We start from the raw sequence: 21,214 nt of genomic DNA, 5'->3' as shown, positions 1-21,214 counted from the left end.
ACAGCTGACATATACATCTTTGAAAGACGATGCATCTTCATGCGCTAATGCCTTGCTTTAAATTGCTCCCGAAATACACGCCCATCGGCGACCATACTGAGAGTTTTTGCAGGGTGAATCATTTCGCGAAAATTACACAAGTGAAAGGTGCACGACAAAGCTACTTTCCCGTTTGGATTACGAAAGAAACGGGTGCAGCTATTGTTCTGGTTGTTATTAAGAAGAAATAGAGTAGCGTAGATCTTGAAAAGACTAGAGCAGATAGCAGGCTGCCACTAAAATTATCAGAATGAGTGCAAAAAAGAAAAAAAATCTGAGTAGAACGTGACCATCCGGAGTAAGTGGCATGATAACATCGGGAAATTTCCGCGCATAATCAGTCCTCTGACAAATTACCGAATCAAGTAGAGAACTCTAGAAGATGCCTTTCTCCCGCAGGGGATATAGCGCAGCGGATGTGCCAACGCAACACCTGGCACACACGAGAAAGGCTAAGAAAAAATTAAAAGTTATAGACGAGTGCATCACTGAGAAGTGAATTTTAACAGCAAAGCTGTTTAAGCCAACCGTAACTTGCGGTGTGTGGTTCGTATTAAGAAACTATGAAGAAATGAAAGAAAATCAACTTTCTTGCTGAGCCGGGATTCGAACCCGCGTACCCACGGTCCCAAGGTGAACGTCGTAACCACTAGGCTGTACAACTTTTTTTCTTTATTGCATTGGTATAACAGTCAACCACGTAGTGACAAATTCATAATTTTACAACTGTTTCATATGTAACAAGCATTCCGTATGGGGCATCCAATCGGGTACACAATTTTTCACTTTTTCCATTTCGAGAAATGAAATGAGAGACTCGCGAAAGTACTCTAGAGCAGGTCGAGCATCTACGTCTGCATGGCGAACAGCCATGCGTGACGTCCAAATACTATGCAGAGCCCGTAACATAGTAATATCATATGGAAAACCATCGTCGTTATCAACCATTAGGTACCTTATTCTCTGTCCATCCATAGGGAAATCCTTCTTTCAGGTCCAACCACGCTTGCAGAGCGTGCATTTATGCGAACCATATGACTGCGTTCTAGCGGCGTCGTCTTCGTTCACAGCTGGCGCGTTCGCACGCTCGTGCTCTGCGAGGTGAAGAGCTTTTGCGCGCTATTAGAGCCAGAGAGAGAGAGAGAGAGACGCATTCACGGAGCGGGTCTGCTGGAACGCGTTGTCGGCATTGCAACGCGGTGTCGGTTTTGCAAGCTGCGCTATGCAACGCAGCTTGACGGCCGTAAGTCCGAGACGCGCGAAATGAAATTATCATCATCATGAGCAATAAGATGAAAAGTTCACGCGCACTTCCCGAAAATGCTGGGCTGCGATCGCCCAGCTTCGCCGGCTCTCATGAAAGCCCTATTTTATTAAGGGCTTCCGCTGCATTTCTTTAAATTGTCTTCACATCCACAAAATACCACTCCAGGAACCCTAGTTTAATTTTGGCGAACTAACAAAAGTCGCAGGGGGATAAAGCCGGTGAGCACGGAAGGTGTTCCGACGGAGTATTCGAATTACGCACCGAAAACTCAGGCACACTCAATGTATAGCACGCAAGGAAATTATCATATAGCTGGGTCCAGCGCTCCCCTCACGACCATCTTGGTCGATCCCGGGGCACATAATTTTTCAGACACTGCAGGACTCTTACGAACCAAATGAATTCACAGTTCGACATTCAGATACAAATTCACTGTGCACCCATCGATAGCATTCAAGCAAGATCATGAACTTGTCTCTAATTTTTATCTTTTATTTCATAGTATATTGTCGTCATTGGCCGAGAATGTTTTTCCACCCCTTCCTCTGCGACTTCCGATTAGTCAAGATTCCGTGCCAGTGACGATGCTTTCTTTGCTCGACTGCGTCAAAGTCGTCTGAAGATTTTTAATCAATGAGACATTCTTCGCGTCATAATTCTCGCTCAGGGTTTAGCACTCTCGACGCCCTCTTAGCGCATATCAATTTAAATTTTCAGTTGAAATCTTGTGCAAGGATGGTTTTCCCAAACAAGGTGAGTGTGCTACAACTTTAGCCGTCATTGGACGATCGCTGAACACAGACAAACAAACACCATCAATTTTTTCATTTTCTCATGAGGTGATGGAGCGTCCTGATCATCTATTGTTCTTTGGGTTGTTAAGCTCATTTCTGTGATTAACATTAGTGTCATGCGGCCGACACAACGACACTCTGTTAATAGTTGTCATTTGTTCAACGGTGATATATGGGATGTGAAGACGCGGAGAAGGAAATCAAGCGTAAAATTTGAACGGGAGCGCCCGCGAGGTGTCGTCGTCTTTTTGCGTGTGTGTGTGTGTGTGTGGGGGGGGGGGGGGGTGCGTGAGCGCGCGCGCACACACCCACTCCAATTCGGTCACAATTCGGGCACACACACACTCCACTTCGGTCATACGTTTGTGACCGAAGTGGAGCCGACGGTCACTTCTCATCTTCTCGGTGGCTCACACTCACGGCACTGGCCCGGCAAAAACACGCGCGCACAAGTCGGCCGCGCATTTACGACGTCCACTCGATCCCTCTGCTGGGCGAGGGTCTTACCGCAAGCGTTCAGAATTAAGCGTTCAGCATGGATAATTCGACTTTGCTCTTCGTTACTACCAGCTTGTTGAACTGACCAATGTAAATAAACGGTTGATTGTCGCGTATAGCCTCCTGGCGGCCTGGCCCCGTCTCCACGTAGTAAAGCTCCGGACAGCTGGCCCAGCGCTAGCCCTAGAGATTCAGACCCCCTTTGTAGCAGTGATGGCAGTGGTGCGGTGGTCTACGCTTTTTTATCAAAAATTCTTTATCAATTTGACCTTTTATTTAACCAAATCGACGCTATCTATACCGATTTCTTTAAGGTTTTGGATTCAATAACTTCATTCTCACTTTTTGCAAAAATTAAATATGATTCTGAAAAATTCCCTTCTGGTTGACTGGATGGCCAGTTTTCCTCATAATCGTAATACAGTACGTTGATTTTCATTCTGCAAGCTTATCGGTTCTAAAAGTAGGTTCTGGTGTTCCTTCAGGATCAGTTGCCCTTTATTGTTTTTCATTTGTGTGAATAATGTCCCAAAGAATGTTTATCTAGCATTTGTTTTTAGGAGGTGATTGCATTTTATATGACATAGTTCATTATCCTGTTGACCAAAAGCATTTGAAGGATTCATTTGTCTTAATTTGTGTCTGGTGCAAAATCAGGAAATGAACATTAGTTTCCAGAAAACGGGGGTGTTTTCATGGACTATAAGAGGAGTACCTGCAATTGGAACATATTTTTTCAACGGATCATTATTGAAGAGAGTTTCTCAATATATGCATACATGTTGGCATGGCATTTACTTATAATCTCTCATTGTCTACACAGATTGATTCAACGTGTTCTAAGGCTTAATGAAATAACAATAAATCTAAGGTCGCAGAGCTTATTGTGCGCGATAACTTGAAATTGAAGTTGAGAGAAAGCAAAAAAAAAAAAAAACCATGTACGGCGGAAATGTGTGCCCTTACTGAATTGCTTGCCCACTTTCTAGTAAAGTTCTTTTGTTTGAGAAGTAGCAGTGACAATTTCTATTGCCTGTAAATAAATCACAACTTTTACGTTATTTATGCACGACTCAAGGTTTTCAATTGGTGCCCACATTGAACGCTTTCGAGGAGTTGATTACAGGAAGCTGAGCAACGCTCGTACTTTACCGATGCATGTTCAGATTTGTGTGCACATCAGCGAAAATATTTCGTCCATTTCACTAAAAGTTGATTTCAGTGCCCTTAATAGTTATTCCGGCAAAGCTCGCTACCTTCTGCGCCATTCGTACCGCATATTTCAAACGCTCTCGAGTGCTTGAATGCGGGCTACAGCAAAAACCGTTTTCCCCATACACTTGGAAATTGGCATACATAACATCGGTGACTTCTCCCTCCTACCAGGAAATACAAACAAGGCCACTCGTTTAGTTGCCTATCGACGCCCGCCAATGAATACGCCCAACCAATGTGCCAGCAAGTGCTAGCATTTGCCTAGTCATCCCTGTTCATATGTGTCTTTAGGCGAGTGACGCCCCTTTTGTGTATTTAGTGGAGGAACGTATTACAATTTATACCACCTAATAAACAACCCGGTTTATTTGGTAACAAATTGCATTACTTTGCTCTAACTGTCAATGCTTTGCTTTTCGGAGGAATGTACGGCTGTTTTTTAAATCTTACATTTACGGGAATCTCCGTGACAAACGCAATGATAATGAGTTGAATATTTGCGTAGGTGCTTATCGCGTGAAAAAGTTTATACGGATGTTGTCGACGTGGACTGTCATTTCATTATTCGACACATATGTGAGTCACTAAATGCTTCTGCATACTTTTTTTTGTTCACGAAAATGGAGCACGCAGAATACAACGCTGCTTCTCCGACATTTTTCCTCGTCAGTTGCGTGCGCACATTTAAAACTTTTGCATGTTAATTCATGCAACTCGCTTGAAGCAGACGGTATAATTGTAACAGTAGCAGCAAAAATGCCGTCTTGTTTCACGCGTTGGAAGCATTGAGACTGTTTACGAGCAGGTGAAAAAACATATTTCGTAGAAGCTGTCACAATGAGAACGTGTGATTGTTCGCCATTTGAAAATCACTTTTGGAAATTTCGTTTCCCTCATCTCTACAACAAAATGCATGAAGTAATACTTCGTGCTTTCCATGTACGTCATATTGTTTAAATATTGAAATGACTCTAATGCCTTGATTCATGATATTATGGCTTTGAAATCCTTATTTCTTCACAGCCTTCGATATGCCTAGAGCCACTGTACTGACAATGGACGCAGGGGGAAAGCTTGCACTATTGCTTGACATCCTACACAATCAGGTGTTAGCCATCGGAGTCAAAGCCGGAATGAACAATGCAGTCTTGTGAGCTACAGGTAGAAAATAGCAGCGAAACAAAGGTCACCGAGTTTTACACACGTGCTTGTCCTTACGGAGTCCTACGGTGGCCTACGATATCGCAAGGGCACAGCCTTGTTGCGGCTGTTTCAATTGTTTGGAGTGAGCATATGCCGGGTAGGGTTCGCGGAGATGCTAGGGAAAGGTGGGCGGGTTGACAACATGTCTCACGTTAAGCATCTAGTTCAAACAGAATTATCACAGTCAATGTGGTATATGAATCACGGGTGGGCCACGGCAGTTAATCCCCTTGGGCAGCTGTGCAGTTCTTTCCTGCAGTACGCAATCGACACCTTTGCTATAAATCAAAGAACAAGGAAAATTCTTGCGGCTTCTGATCAGACTTATCATGACGCCATCTCTTTGCACCTTGAGGAAATTTCAAAGGAGCACAACATAATAGTGACTCACAGGGGGGTCACGACACACTACAGAGATATGACAAGTCACCCACCGGTGGGTCATGACGCCCAGGAATCCAGACATCAAAAAGGGCTGCTGCAGTAAACGTGTTATATTGTCATGTTGAACAGCATTGGAAGTTTCGATCAGGAATCAGTCTTCGTTAGCAATTGCTTTGCAAGCGCCGATGTTCAGTTTACACCATTATTTTGCCGGCGCTGAACGCGTACGTGCAATTTTAACGCTGGAAATAAGAATGAGAATGCAACCCGAATACGATCTGTTTCTTAGTGGATCGCGCATAACGGCAATAAATATGCGTACACAAAAAGGCAAAAGTAAGAAACTGGGCAGATTATCTTTTCTTTCAAATTTGAATTTCTTTCTTGGAAACTTCCAGGCTTTCTGAATAAGAAGATCTAAAGAAATTAAGTAACCGCGTTAGCTTGATGGCTGGCGCTACAGTGAGGAGTTTTCAACCATTAGGTAAAACTATTGCAAGGACACCTGCCAATTCTCACAAAAAAAAACAAAAAAAACACAAAGGAACACGTACTAATCGCTCGACCACCTCCAACCACGAAACTCTCCACACCTGTTTTCTTTCTGTTTTTCGAAGCCACTTTCACATTTGCCGTCGTTATTTTTCCGCCAACATTTCTGAACAAGTGTGCTATGCGTTTTTTATCGCAATGTAAAGTACGCAACCCACATTGGTGGTTTATTACCGTTGCGCTGATAAGCTCGATATCACGGGTTCGATCCCCGGCCCTGGAGCATAATATCGATGGGGCACACATGAAATGCTCGTGTATCGTGCATGGGTACACGCTAAAGAAACCGAGGTTGTCAAAATTACCCCGAAGTCTCTAGTTACGGCGTGTCCCCAGTGAGATTGTTGTTCTTGCACATGAAACCCCACAGTATAATTTTAATTTCATCAATCTACCTATAAGTTAAGTGTTTGTATATTATAGAAAAGGACTAACACAAGTTTACAGCTTAACGCTTCATCATATTTTGGCTTGTGTAGGGCTTCGGCTCCGTCTCGGGCGGCTGCTCTAAAATAAAGGCATCGCACCGGTCGACGTCTCATAAGTGGGCGAGTGTGCTTTGATTCGCACGTCCTTTTATTATCCCGATTCCCCTGGATCTCCGGTCCGGTCGTCGGCTGCTCTCGCCAAACACCGTGATGGCAGAAAACAACCCATCCACCAGTGCTACTACCACCTCTGCTCAGCCAGCTGGGCCTACCTGGACCGTGAACACCAAACAACGAGACCCTCCCGTATTTGCCGCCCTCCGCGGCAACGACGTAGAAGGTTGACTCGAGCACTACAACAGAGCAAGCGATGCCAACCATTGGGACGACACGCATAAACTACGGCATGCTACTCTGAAATAAAGGCATCGCGTCGGTCGACGTTTTAATTTATATATACATTGTGGGCTCAGGACCGTGGCTTAAGAGCCAGTGACCAGCTGAGGCTCTCAGAGACGACACGGACTGCGGGAGACAAGCAAAGAACAACCTTTACTGTCGAAAGCCACAGGCCCACTGCTGTCTAGCCACCTGATCCTGCTCCGCTCTATGGCTCTATGCGCGTGGCACGGGCGCGTAAGCCGAGCTCCGATGATGATGATTGATAACAGCGCTGCTGCTATGTGGCTGACATCCCCATAATATATATATATATATATATATATATATATATATATATATATTGCACATTGCATTGCGCACATTCGACGACGTCGTGCACATGTTTCAGGGGAGCAGGGGGAACACCTGCGAAACCATTTTCCGGAAATGGCCAAGCTAAAAAAATTGCGTTGGCTATACCAGTCTCGTGGACCACATCCGAGAGGTCCTTTTCTTGCCTTCGGCGACTGGAAATGTACTTGCGGTCAACGACAAGCGCACTAAAGCCCTGCTCGATATGAATTCATTGCCTGATGATCCCTCCGAAAAGATGACAGTCATATTTACCCTCATTAAGACCTCCATACGCACTGAACTCATTCTGCAAAGGTTCAGAACGAGTTGGCCACTGATGTTAAAGATATAAGGACGAGCCAAAGGAAAATCGGAGCGCAAGTTACATCAATCCAGAAGAGGCTTGATGAGCTTGAAACAAAAACTAAATCGATTGAACTCCTAGAGCGTGCTGTTGATCACGTAGAAGACTCAGTCAAGTCGGTTGACACCCATCTTGGCGATTTAGAATCCCGTCTGAACGAGCAAGAGGACCATTCACGGCGCAACAACATATTTCTTCGAGGCATTACAGATTCTCAAGAATTGTGGGAACAATCCGAGTCCAAGATAAGGTCCTTCTAAACAGGTGCGCTTGACGCTCTGTCAGACAACAAGATCGAACGCTCACATCGCTTAGGATCATATTCGCAAAACAAATGCCGCCCTATGATCGTCAAGTTTTCTGATCTCAAATCAAAAGAAAAAGTGCTTTCTGCAAGAGCAATAGTGAAAGAGAAAAATATTAGCGTTAGCGAAGACTTTTGTGTAGCCACACATGAAGTGAGGCGAAAACTATTTCAGTTTGCTAAAGATCAACCTGGCGCACCCGCCTACCAAGTGCGTTACAAAAAGTTATTTATTAATAAGCAACAATATGTCTATGACCCGATAAGTCAATGTGTCAAAGAAAACGAGTCGTCACGAACACGCAGAGCTGCAGACAATACATAGCATACGCCTGGGCGCGCACCTGTTACCGGGCAGTCGACGACCACTGCTCGCTCGGTGAGATAGGAACGCAAGAGGGTCAGCAGCCACAACCTATCGAATACCACATTTCTTTTTACTAACATCCGAAGCATTATCAACAACGTCGTTGCACTGGAATCAGTCATCGACACATGCGGACCTGACATTATCGAGTTAACCGAAACATTGCTTCATCCACAAAAGGTAGGATCATGAATTATTCACGAACTCGTGCAATTTTTCCGTTTACCGCTGTGAGCGCGATACACGCCAAGGTGGCGGTGTACTGTTGGCGATAAATAAAAGGTTACCTTCAGATTGCAAAAAAATTACATCCAGTTTGGAGATTGCATGGGCAAAACTAGCGTATCAAAAAATAATTTTGGGTGTCGTTTATCGCCCCCCAAATTTCACTGCAACATTTGTGAGCGATTTGCACGATGCCATTCATAGTGTTTGCACTCGTCACACCACAGTGCCAATTTTCTTGCTTGGTGATTTTAATACGCCGAATATTATGTGGAAAAATGATCCCCCCACAGTGTATCCTAACTCCTCTATGGCGCAAGATTTCTTGAAATGATACAATACATTTTCGCTTAGCCAGATCGTTAAGGAAACAACAGGAATAGCCACGTCTGTTTCCAAAACACTTGACCTTGTTTTAACCATCCGACCCGATCTTATTTCCGACATAACATGTTTGCCAGGTATCAGTGATCATTGCCTACTTTCATTTAATGTTTGCCTCGAGCGAGACCTAAACCGATTAAAAAGATCAAGACATTAAGAAATTATAACAAGGCTCACTTTCTCTCAATTAATAATGAACTCGCCGTATTTTTTGATGAATACTTGCGCGAACTTGAATGCCGTAATGTTGTCAAACTGGTGTATCTTTGTTAATAAAGTGACTGAATTAACAAATAGGCACATCCCTGTTTACACGATCACCTCTAAAAAAAAACATGGTATAATCATAAGCTAAAACGCTTGTCTAATAAAAAAATCGCCTGTTTAAATCAGCTAAACTAAGCCCGTTGGTCAGCCTACAAACAGAGCACCGATGAGTACGCGCAGGCCCCAAAAGAAGCCAAAGATATCTTCCTAAGCAGCACATTACCTTCTATGCTTAAAACTAACCCTAAACAATTTTGGCGCATGATTAATTTTAAAGACAATAATATAATAGCGCTCAGTGACCTTAATGGTGACGCTATACCCACCAACCAGTGTCCCGGAGTACTAAATCAAGTTTTCGCAAAACATTTTTCGTTACCCAGAAATTCCACTCCGCCACACCTACGATCATATTACCATGATGGAGTGTTCGCTCTCATTATCAGCTATGATGGTGTAGCAAGCATCATTAGGTCCCTAAAACCATCCTCTGCGCCGGGTTGCGATAAAATTAATGTGAAGTTCGATTACAAAGTACATTTTGCTACACACACAGCAATCATTGCACGATGGTATTCTTACATCCAAATGGAAGGTCGGGAAGGTAATTCCAATCCATAAATCAGGCAACAAGCATTACCCTCTAAATTACAGACCAATTTCGCTCAAAAGTATACCTTGCAAGATACTGGAGCATATCTTGGCTTCTCACCTAGCTACGTTCTTGGAATCACATTCCTTTTTCGCACCATCGCAGCATAGATTTCGCAAATCATACTCGTGTGAAACTCAACTAACAATTTTGTACACAAACTAAACACCATTCTTGACAATAGATTCTTGGCTGACTACATTTTGCTTGCCTTTTCTAAAGCCTTTGTCAAAGTGTGTCACAAGCTGCTCATTTAAAAATCACGACTACTTAACCTCGATCCCTGCATTTTAATCTGAATTGAAAGTTTTCTTGCTAACCGTTCTCTGTTTGTTTCAGCTAACGGTGCGAATTCTGAAAAATGCATAGTCCATGTTGGTGTACCGCAGGGCTCAGTATTCGATCCTCTTCTTTTCCTCATTTATATTAACGATTTACCATCTTGCATTTCCTCATCCATTCATTTGTTTGCTGATGATTGCGTAATTTTCCGAGAAATAACTGGTCCAAACAACGCCGCTCTTCGTCAAGCTGACATTAACGCGGTCTTTGAGTGGTACAATACTTGGCTTATGGAACTAAACACTAGAAAATGCAAATTCATGCGAGTGTCTAGAAAGATTACTAGTTTACCCATTTATCACTTAAATAATGTACTACTCGACAGCGTATCTTCGTATAAGTACCTTGGAGTTCACATCAGTAGCAATCTAACATGGGATACTGACATCTCATGTTGACTGCAACGCTAATCGCATGCTTGGATATCTTCGTCGTAACTTAGCAAAATCGCCTTCGTCTATCAAACTAATGCTATATAAAACACTCATTTGCACCAAGTTACAATATGCCACTTCTGTTTGGGATCCACATGATAACAATTTGGTACAATCGCTTGAAATGGTGCAAAGTAATTCGGTGTGTTTTATACTCTCTAATTATAATCGAATCGCGAGTATCACGTTAAAGAAAGCTAGCCTTAAACTACCTACGCCTGCTTCTCGACGTGCGATGCTTCGCTTAAGTCTTTTTCACAAACTGTATCATCATCCCTACCTGCGCGATTTACTAATACTTCCTGCCTATTTCGTTTCACACCGTCCGGATCATGCTCATAAAGTTGGCATTTCGTTGTGTAAAACGGAATCATTCCTACAGTCGTACATACCACGCACATCAAATGATTGGGATTAGCTTCCCAAATTGGTAGTAACAATCTCTGATCAAGAAAAATTTGTGACTTTATTAACTAATGCTTTGTAACATCTCGTTGTGTTTTGCTTTTTATAGCAATTATTGCATAACTAGAAATACTGGACTGCTTCTTTGTATTTATAGTATTTTTTGTAACGTGTCTTCTGCCTCTTCATAACTATTACCACGTAACTAGAAACATTGTGTTGCTTCTTGTAGTTAAAATTTAGTTGCTTTTCTGTATTTTATACCACTCTCCTCTGTAATGTATGTTGACCCTGAGGGTATCATAAATAAATAAATCAATAAAACGACTGCACAAGCCCATTTGAACCATCTGGCAACTTTGCACGCCCACAAAGAACTCTCGCGCAATATCAATTTGAATATGATTGCCGAAGATTTCATTTCCAGATCTAGTGCCCAAACGAACACTTTATTAATGATGGTGAAATCATTGTGTCCAACAATGAACTGGTGTCTTTAATAGGAGAGAGAAAGGCACCAACTTAGAAGTCAAAGCAAATAACCTGGCTTAGAAAACAACGCAAAAAGTTATATACAAAAGAACGAAAATGGAGTACATAACAGCGCAAGCAGATGGACCCATTTGGGCACGAAAAGACGTGTGGTTGCGCTATTTGTAAAACTCCCCAGTCCATGCGGTGCATTTTCCTTATTAATTTTTATTCGTCATATGCTGCATTTGCCACTCAATAACACAATCCACGCTGTTCCTATATTTGCTATCGAGTTCTATCGCGCTTTTCAGATATCGCTGTCTTTTTTATTTATTTGTTATTATGTTTATTTATTTGTGCACCTGATAATTTTACTCTATAATCCTTTACTCTGCCTCCAGAAAATGAACGAAACTAGTGGCATAAGGCATGCTTTGACATGTAATGAAACTATTGTGTTATGGCATCACATTAAACTTATGCTAATAATTCGGCAGAAGTTGTGTTCAGAAAATGTTATATATTCTTTATTTTTATATATGTTATGTCTCATCTTCTCAACAACTGACCTTTCATCAGGAAAAGATCTCTTGATTGTATCTTTTGCATTAAACATTTACAAGGCATTACATGTTTGTTTTTTTAATTAATGTGTAGTTGTGCGACGTAATGCGCACAAAACAAATATAACTCCCTAACGTGTTTAACTGAATCCGCTGGTCGCATGCCTCATCCAAGAGATGCCACTCGCTTCGTGGTACGTGGGACTCGGGCTGTAAAACTGAATTGTCGTCTACTCTGAGGTCTTGCAAATACGCATGTAAGCTCGCCGCTTCAGTGAACAATCTTTCGAGGTCACACAAAGTTCGCAGTGTAATTTTTAATGAGGGTAATATATATATATATATATATATATAATCAAACATGTTTATTTTGCAAGAAGAAAACATAATTTTCCTGCGGGAGGCAAAAACTAAAGGCGAGAAAGCCTGACGAGGTCTTGGCCCCGGGATCAACAACACAGTCTGCAGCAGTTGACACGACTCAATATACACTTCATCAGGTACAATGCGTCTGCTTCTTCTCTACATCAGATCACATGGGTATTTGTTTATCCATGTGCAACACGCTCTACATACATAATACATTTAAAAAAAGATACATTGAAATGGAATCTAACAATTTTGTATAATTATTGCGATTACCAGCAAAAAGTTGGAGGGCGATTAAGCTTCGCCTTTAAGAGTAGAAAGCGATAGCGTTATCGGAACCCGTTCGCATCGCATCGTTCGCATACGGTAAGTAGGCTTCATTCAATGCAACACTGCACGTGGGGAAGCCAGCTTACAAAGACCAAGCTTACACCGATCCCCTTAAAGTCGGCTTCACCTTTAAAACAAATGTATCATGCATGGGGTGACGTTTTTTGAGGGCCAATATAAGTGGTCTTATATTAAAATGTGAAGGCCCTAGCAACTTTCTTTATTATTTTATTAATTTTTTGCTATTGCCCAGACGCGCGCAGGTATGGTAGAAATGCTGGAAAAAGGGTTTGTGTTTGAGTTTCCTCGTAGCAGAATTAGGTTTTCTCGTACATCCAAATTACAATCCGACGGCAAATCCGACGCCGAATGGTAAAGTCGTACTTTACCATTTTTCGGACGAATTTCACCGTGAGAAATTCAATTTTCGTTCCCCAAAACCTTGCACCAAGTGGAGGGCCTGCGTGGTCGATAGGGTTGAGTGACTTTCGCCGCCACCCTCGATCACACGCAGGTTGCCGACGCCGGATTTTCTGCGACACGGTGCCCTAATCACTATCGCGTTAAAAAGTTCAACCAACACAAAGCATCTCAGACAATACAAACATAATTTGACAACATATTTCATATATATATATATATATATATATATATATATATATATATATATATATACATGGGTATGGTTTGGAAAGCTGGTCAGGCCCCAGCCCCCCCCCCCCCCCCTCCGGAAAATTAAAGCTTTCCACCTAAGGATATACTGGTTATTCTGCAGCCTACTTCAGCGGATTTTAGAAATCGCGGGATGCTTGTTCCCGCACGCACGTAGAGAGTTCTGCGCCTTAGACACAGGCTGCGCGGATCGTATTAGTAATGGTATACTCTACAGATTTCATTTCTCTTCGACGTATTATGTGAGGGTATGTCTAAGGCTGTGCGTGTCTCACACGTGTATTGAGAACACGGCAGCATTTGAGTTTCATTTAGTGCGTGGAAGTACGCATAAATATGCGCGAATCATCTTGTATGCTTGAACGCGTAATTTGCGCAAGTTTTTTTGTTTTTGTTTCTTTAATGCATGAGTCGCACGCAAGAGTTTTAACCACAAAGTGAGAGCGAGTCTGATAGTACATCCGTGAAGCCAACAAGGCTCTCAGTGCCACTGTTAGGTACGTTAATAACGGATGTAGAGTACGAACAGGCAGTTCATGGCGTTTGTGCCGCATATGATATTCCAATGACCATTTATTTAGGGTCATCCTGCAGTTAAGTTGGAGGATTATGATGTTGTATACGTAGACGTGTAATGTTCTGCTCGATTTTTGCGCGCCCTAAGGTGAAGGTCGTAAGTCCGAATCCTACTCAAGTCCACTACATTTTCAGGCATGGAATGACGCCTGACACCGGCGAAAAAAAATATCGCCGATAACTAGTGGGGCTGAAGAAGTGGCCATCGCGCTAGCCACACTAGACCCAACATGCCATACCATCGTCTCTGATTCCCGCTCCGCCGTTATCAACTACATCAACGGCCGTATCTCCCACCAAGCCTTGCACATCTTGCAACAAGCACCCCGCTCAACCGACCATCAGGTTACACTCGTCTGGTTCCCAGCTCATGTAGGCACCGTCCACCCGCACCTCCCCAACCTCAACGAGGTTACCCACTCCCTAGAGCGAGGGCTCGTTTACCGCGCGGGAGACGGGGAGGCTGCCCCCACCGGTAGGGATCGCCTGACACGCTAGAATGATGTAGTGAAATCCTTCTACTTAGAGCGTAGGACTTTCCCCGGCCCGCACACCAAGCTATCCCGAGCGCAGGCTACAACTTTCCGCCTGCTACAAACCAACACTTACCCCTCGTTACACCTTTACAACAACATTTACCCAGACATTTACCCCAATCCCACGTGCCATATCTGCAAGACACAGCCAGCCGCACTTACACACATGCTTTGGGACTGTACACAACAATACCCCGACACTAATCCCACGACCCTCTCGTCGAGATGGCACGCTGCCCTGCGTGCTCCAACCTTGACGACGAACTATGGGCGACCCAGCAAGCCTGCGAGGCGGCGAAGAGGCAACACCTCGACGTCCCCACGTGGGAGGCCTAGGCCCAGCCACCACCTCTTGCTGGTTTTAATAAAGTTTATTCAGTCAGTCATAACTAGTGGGGCTAGACTAGTTCCGGCGCAACCAAATTAGGAAGGCCCACTAAGCTTCAAACAAAGTCTCTCCCTCACCAGAACAGGAATTGGCCTACCTGGTGCAGTACTCGGCCACTACCTCCCTCATGATTCCTACAATGAACTCATGGCTCTCAGTCCCCAGCGGCTGCGGAGCACCTGACCAAGGCGGCGGTCAGACCGGCGACACGGCAGAGGGTGCTAAGAATCTCTGGGTCCGGACAGGCCGCCAATGGAAACTCAACCTGGCAATGTTCAACACACGCACCCTATCAAGTGAGGCTAGCTTAGCAGGACTCTTTGAGGAATTATCAGGTATTGCCTGGGATATTATTGGCCTTAGTGAGGTGAGAAGAACTGGTGAGGCGAATACAGTGCTGACTATTGAGCACGTCCTCTTCTACAGAGGTATTCCAGATAGGAGACAATTTGGAGTAGCATTTCTAGTCCATAAGGACATAGCGGGCACCATTGATGAATTCTACAGAATCAATGAGAGGGTAGCAGTCGTCATAATAAAGCTGAATAGGAGGTATAGAATGAACGTTGTACAAGCCTACGCCCCAACCTCCAGTCACGATGATGAACAAATAGAACAGTTTTGTGAAGATGTTGAATTAGCAATGAGAAAGGTGCAAACTCAGTATAGTGTTGTCATTGGCGACTTCAATGCAAAAGTGGGGAAAAAGCAGGCTGGAGAGCCAGCAATTGGCAACTACGGCATTGATTCTAGGAACACTAGAGGAGAGATGTTGGTAGAATTCGCGGAAAGGAATAGGCTCCGAATAACGAGTACCTTCTTCAGGAAGCGCAGCAACAGGAAGTGGACCTGGAAAAGCCCTGGAAAAAGAGAAACAAGGAATGAAATAGATTTCTTACTCTCTGCCGATCCAAGCATAGTGCAGGATGTAGAAGTGTTAGGTAAGGTAAAGTGCAGTGACCATAGGTTAGTGAGGTCTAGGATTTCTCTCCGTTTGAAGAGAGACGACGACGTTTGAAGAGAAGGACGACGACGCATCAGCGAAAGCGAGCGGCGTCGAAGCGATGGCGAACGGCGCTCAACAAGAGGGCAGTGGTCCGAGTAAGAAGAAATCTGGCCAGGGTTCTGAGGTGCGAAGGACGACGGGTATGGTGCAGCATATGGTTCTGTGTCGAAGCTACGGAGGTAGGATGTTGCGCGGCGACGGCAAAAACGTGCAACGTGGCTAGGTAGACCACACGCAAAACATATTGGCCGGTTCTCAGGAGTGCGCCACTGTCCACTGCTGTGTGGGTATCGCGGCTAAATGAAGTGAGGAGCTGGAAGCAGTGGCACGGTTGACACGAATGGCGCAAAGGTCTGAGGTGGTGGCCCTGTGAGAGCCTTGGCATAGCTGAGAGGTGCAGTAAACTCGGTAAAGGCAATGGGAGTCGGCCCCGGCGGAGTCTCGAGGGCAGAAGGTAAGGCTGCGCAAACTTGCTCTTGTATGACCTGAGGAAGGTTGGCAGGCAAAGGCGAGGGTGGTTGTGCAGCTGAGGGCAGCTGCGAAAGCTGACGAGAAACCTCAGCACGGACGAACTCCTTCATCTGGAAAAGCAGGGAGTCCATTTCAGGAGCCGTGAACATACTCGCGAGGGTTTCGTTAGACACACGTGGGCGCCGCGTGAGAAGATGATGTCTGCAGAGCTCGTCGAAGTTCTAGCAAAGCTCAATGACTTAAGAAACAATGCAAGGGTTTTTTGATAGAAGCATACGAAAGGCATCGTCGGAAATGCCCTTCATGATATGACCTACCGTCTCCGCCTCCGCCATCGACGGGTTGATACGCCGGCATACGTCGACGATGTCCTCTATGTAGCTGGTGAGGGTTTCACCAGTTTGCTGGGATCGGCTTCGTAGGCGTTGTTCAGAGCGAAGTTTGCGCACGCCATGGGGACCGAGAACTTCTGCGATGCTGGTTTTGAAGCTAGCCCTTGTTCGGAGATCGGCTTCGTGGTTGGCCACAGCTTGGAGCCGCCCGATAGATAAAAGACGGCGTTGTTGAGCTTTAGGGGATCGTCCCATTTGTTGGTGTTGCTCGCTCTTTCATACGATTCCGGTCAATCTTCGACGTATTTCTCATCGGTGCCGCTGAAGATGTTAGGATCTCGTTGACGCTTGGCACCGGCACATACGATGGCTTATGAAACCGGTGGGGATGTCGGGCTGGCGTCGTCAGGCATGACGGACGGCAGAGTTCGGTTGGGCAATTCCAAGTTGGGGGAAAACCGCAGCACCTCCACCAAAATCTAATGTGAAGAAAGGACAAGACACAAGAGCAGCAGGCAGCGTTGGAAGCGTCTCAACTGAGCAGCCCAGGCAATCATGAGCTCGCGCCTCCCGGACGACTTGCGATGTGGCTGCAGCACCGGGCATTCCTCTTCAATATAGAAGAAACTCTTTTACGTCGACTTGGAGCATCGGGTATGTGGCACACGGTCTCTGTTGATTGCGTTTGTCGGCTCACCACTGTCGGGAAGCGAGGGGTCGCAGTGGAGCGCCACAACAAGAAGACCAGGGGCGGTATTCTGTAAGAGTCCAATTAGTGGACTGTTCATTTCGGCTGTCGCTGATTGGCTGCTGCTTCAGGTGCAGGAAGGAGACTGGCTGGCACCTTCCTGTAAGTGAAGCAGCAGCCAATGGTGACAGCCGAAGTGGACTGTCCACTAAATGGACTCTTACAGAATACCACCCAGCTCCCTAAGAAGACCAACGTAGCAGGTTTCTAGAGCCCAACTAAGTGTGTCTTGGTTTCACCTCGAGCACGAGCTGCCCATCTTTTTTCTCCTCTTCCGCAGCCAGCACCAAGGCACTGGCTGAGAGCGCCGACTTTAGCGTCCCTGCGTTGCGGCGTCGGTGGGCACTACAGGGTCTCCCACCCAGACGGCACAGCGAAATGGCGAGTTATTGTAAGCGTGTTACAAAAGGCTCCGCCGTCAGCCTAAGGTGTCACCGCGAAGGGTATCGAGTCACTACCGGGGAGCTCAGATAGGTGGCACTGGGTGTTACGTAACTGGTGATGGACTCAATGAACAGACGCTGTTGGGAGAAACGCTTCAGCACATGCATCTTGAGGACAGAGGAACGGTAAAGCTTGTGAGGCGAATGATGCTTCGACGGTGCTTTCGCGAGCACTATCGGCTGCGCATGTTTGACGGCATCGCTGCACGACGTGTAGGGTGCGCGCCCGAACAATTAAGTCGAAGCGCTGGATGGGCCATGAAGCGTGCGTTGCGCGACACGAAAACGATCCGGTGCAGATGGTGACGGAGTGCGTCGTGAGCTACGGGCTGGCTGGGCAAAGTGAGGTTAAGGCTCGAAGGAGTGTCTGGTCGTTCGGTGAGGACGTTTGAAGCGGGATGCAGCATATATCTGGCACTCGTAAAAACCAGGAGTGGGACGATGCCGTGAGGGGTACAGCGACGAGTCGAGTACGTCCCGGGAAGTACCCGGGACGTGCGCGCCCGGGACGTGCGGGCGGGATTACCAGCCAAAGTGAAGATTTGGAAGGTCTCGGTAGATTGAGTGACCTGTGCCAACAGCGTTGAAGACTATACTGGCCGCTAGAGATATGGCTTATTTGATCGCGGGGGTCACAGAAGATAATGGCTAGTGTCCGCAGTGGGGACAGTTGGCACGGTCGGAAGCAAAATGCAGAGCTCGCACAGCGGCTCGTAGGCTGGCTCAGCGGACGGCGTGGACGGACGGGTGTAGGGCTCGTCGGGGGCCGAGTGGCAGGTGCGATGTTGTTTGATACAGATCCGATGGCGTGCAGTGCGAGAGCCAGCGTCAGTGGGTTGGTTATTTCACCACGGTCATGTGCCATCGTTGGCAGCGAGAAAGGCGATGATGTGGCCGCTATCATTGTCGTGCCGATAGCTTTGACGGGAACATTGTGCGCGTACTTGCACGAAAGAGATCCCCTGATGCATGCGACTATGCGGTAGCGCACCTTTCGGTGGACGAGACAGTATCGTGGCAGGGCGAGGGAAGAAGGCTGGCCTGATGACGTTTAATGGACGCTAGACGTTCAATGGCTAACAACTGATTCACCTGCACTTCAAGCAACCTAGTTAATTTGTGACGAGTGCGCTGTCTGAAGGAAGAAATGTTAGTTTAGAATAGACATATTTATATTAAACGGCCATCGAAAAACTGCAAGCAACATTATCGAAAAGCAGTAACCAATCATTCTATTCAACACGTTCATAATTTCTATGAAGCAGATCACCATATTCAGCAAAGTTAGGATTTGCTTCGTGGAAATTATGAAGGTTGAGGAAGTTTCTTTCGAAAACAAAGGGCTAGAGTGGCATTGACACTTGCTGTCACCTGCGCCCGGGGATTTGCAAGTGACAGTCTTACGACGTGTCGTCAGTGTGCGGTACTTTTCTCTACGGCGGATATTCGTCACATTTTGTGATTGTGCTAGGGTGCTCATGACATTAGGCACTTTTTGCTTACGGGGGCTAATCCAAAGCCAAATGTTCCAAGTTACTTTGTTCGGTAGGCAACAGACATGCGCGCGTTAGTTGCTGAACTCTCGCGAGAAAAACGCGGCAAGACTGGTATCTGCAGATGCTTGGGGTTTACAGTGCTCCCTCTGGACAGATGTAAGCCATCAGTACGGTTCCCTGTGCAAAATCGATCCATCTTGGGACGTTTATATGCCGCGAGGCCTCAATAAGCAAGACCAAACATGCTTTCACTGCATCAGACTGAAAATGGCCTACGCGAACTACTTCAAGTGCAAGATTCCAATGCGGAATCATCAATGTGGTCTGACTGTAACGTCCCCGAAGAACTGCAACATGTTCTGTACGACTGCTGCCACTACTAATCAGGGAGGCCGTCGTTGAAGGCGGCACATTCGTAACGGGAATGAAGCTTGGATCTGCGGCACATCATCGACCTGTGAAAAAGCACCACTTGCGCGTTACGCACCACAAAAACGCTCCTGATGTTCTGGCGGGCCACAAGTGTTAGCGAAAAACTGTAAGTACATCTCTAGCGTATATACATGTGTGTGTGACTGTATATGCTGTTTAAGTGTTTATCGCTGTGTATAATATAATCCTCACGCAGCACCTGGAGTAGCATGTAAAGCGAACAGTCAGGCTAACATCTCCAGCATATCATGAAAGCTTGTATCTTTCTCTCTCGTTGCTGAAGTACCTGCATCAAGCGGGGTTCCTTGCGTTTGTTGAGTACCCTCTTGCTATCTTTTTTTACGCATGGCTTGTGGCAAATTCTTAAAAATATGTATTATATCTTTAAGAAAGGCACAGTTTCGCCCGAAAGGTGAAGCGTTGATTGGCTGCATAGACTTGTAAACGTTCGCTTAATATTTGAAATAACAAGCGTGGTGTGAAGCGCGCACATGCCAACTTGAACACATCTAACTCGATGAATGCGGACACTCGCTGTCAAAACGCTCGCCTGAGAAAGAACGGCAGCACCCGTGACCAAATTTACCGTTGTGCTTTCCCTTCAACGCGAACTAAGTGCCGGGAACACAGCGCACACTTAGGTATAATTCCGCGGAGTACCTACGCTCTGTACCCATCGTAGATCACTTTCAAGATATGGCCCGCGATTACGCGTTCAGCCGCGCGATACACAGCCGCCGCTGGAGGATAATGCTACCAGCCGCCGATGCCTTGTACTCGATGGAAGACGGCACGCTTCTTCCGCGCCATCCTGCCTCGCTCGCACAGCATTCGGCGCGCGGCCACAGTGTAATCGCACTTAGACTTTATACAGGACATCATGGTGATGCCGACGAGGGAAGTGCCTCTATGTTGTCCATATAACTGTTATAAGAAACAAATGAGAGCAAGGTAATGCGCAGAGGGTATCAAAGGAGCCCTAGCATGGTTCCTTGTATGTTCTTTCCCACAGCTAAGGATGTACATGCTTTGGGCAAATGAACTGGCAGTAATGCGAGGTCGTACCTACGTATACAAGCAGAACTTGGATTTGGGCGAGTTGGTTCATGGTCGAATTATTGGGAAAGCAGCGTCAAAGAAACACAGGGACAGTGACACATAGTACACAAGATGGGCACTGACTTACAAGAACTCTTTATTGCCGTCACCCCTACATTTATATGCATCACAATTGCCTAACATCGAATTCACAATCTGCTTTGACAAGGCCAGTTAAGACAACTTACGATAAAAACATTCTTTTAAAGATTTCAGACAAGATGCGCCTTTTTCTGAACTTGCGTAGGGCGACGAAGCAGTCCAGGAACAGAAATAATCCAACGAAAACGTACACTATTGTATGCGTGCGAGCCACGAACATAAAATTACAAGGAGAAAACCAAGAAAGCACAATGTGCGTGCGTGCCAGGAGGTGACCAGCAACAACGCGAAAAATAAACGCCATTAAAAGGGTGCTTGA

General features: G+C 45.6%; 2 protein-coding genes across 2 annotated transcripts in view; one reads left to right on the top strand and one right to left on the bottom strand.

The window, feature by feature from the left end:
* Positions 1–4,967, top strand: part of LOC119444976 (cytochrome c1-like) — a 40,953-nt gene extending 35,986 nt beyond the window's left edge. Inside the window, exon 3 of the mRNA XM_049664826.1 lies at positions 4,837–4,967. Coding sequence (XP_049520783.1) covers positions 4,837–4,967 — 131 coding nt within the window. The remainder of the gene's footprint in view (positions 1–4,836) is intronic.
* LOC119444977 (glutathione hydrolase 1 proenzyme-like) overlaps positions 1–21,214 on the bottom strand; it is a 624,609-nt gene that overhangs the window by 148,607 nt on the left and 454,788 nt on the right. The window lies entirely within an intron of this gene.

The sequence above is a fragment of the Dermacentor silvarum genome, chromosome 3 (genome assembly GCF_013339745.2).
Source record: "Dermacentor silvarum isolate Dsil-2018 chromosome 3, BIME_Dsil_1.4, whole genome shotgun sequence".
NCBI lineage: Eukaryota > Metazoa > Arthropoda > Arachnida > Ixodida > Ixodidae > Dermacentor > Dermacentor silvarum.
The sequence above is the reverse complement of the archived record's forward strand: the minus strand, read 5'-3'. Positions and strand labels throughout refer to the sequence as shown.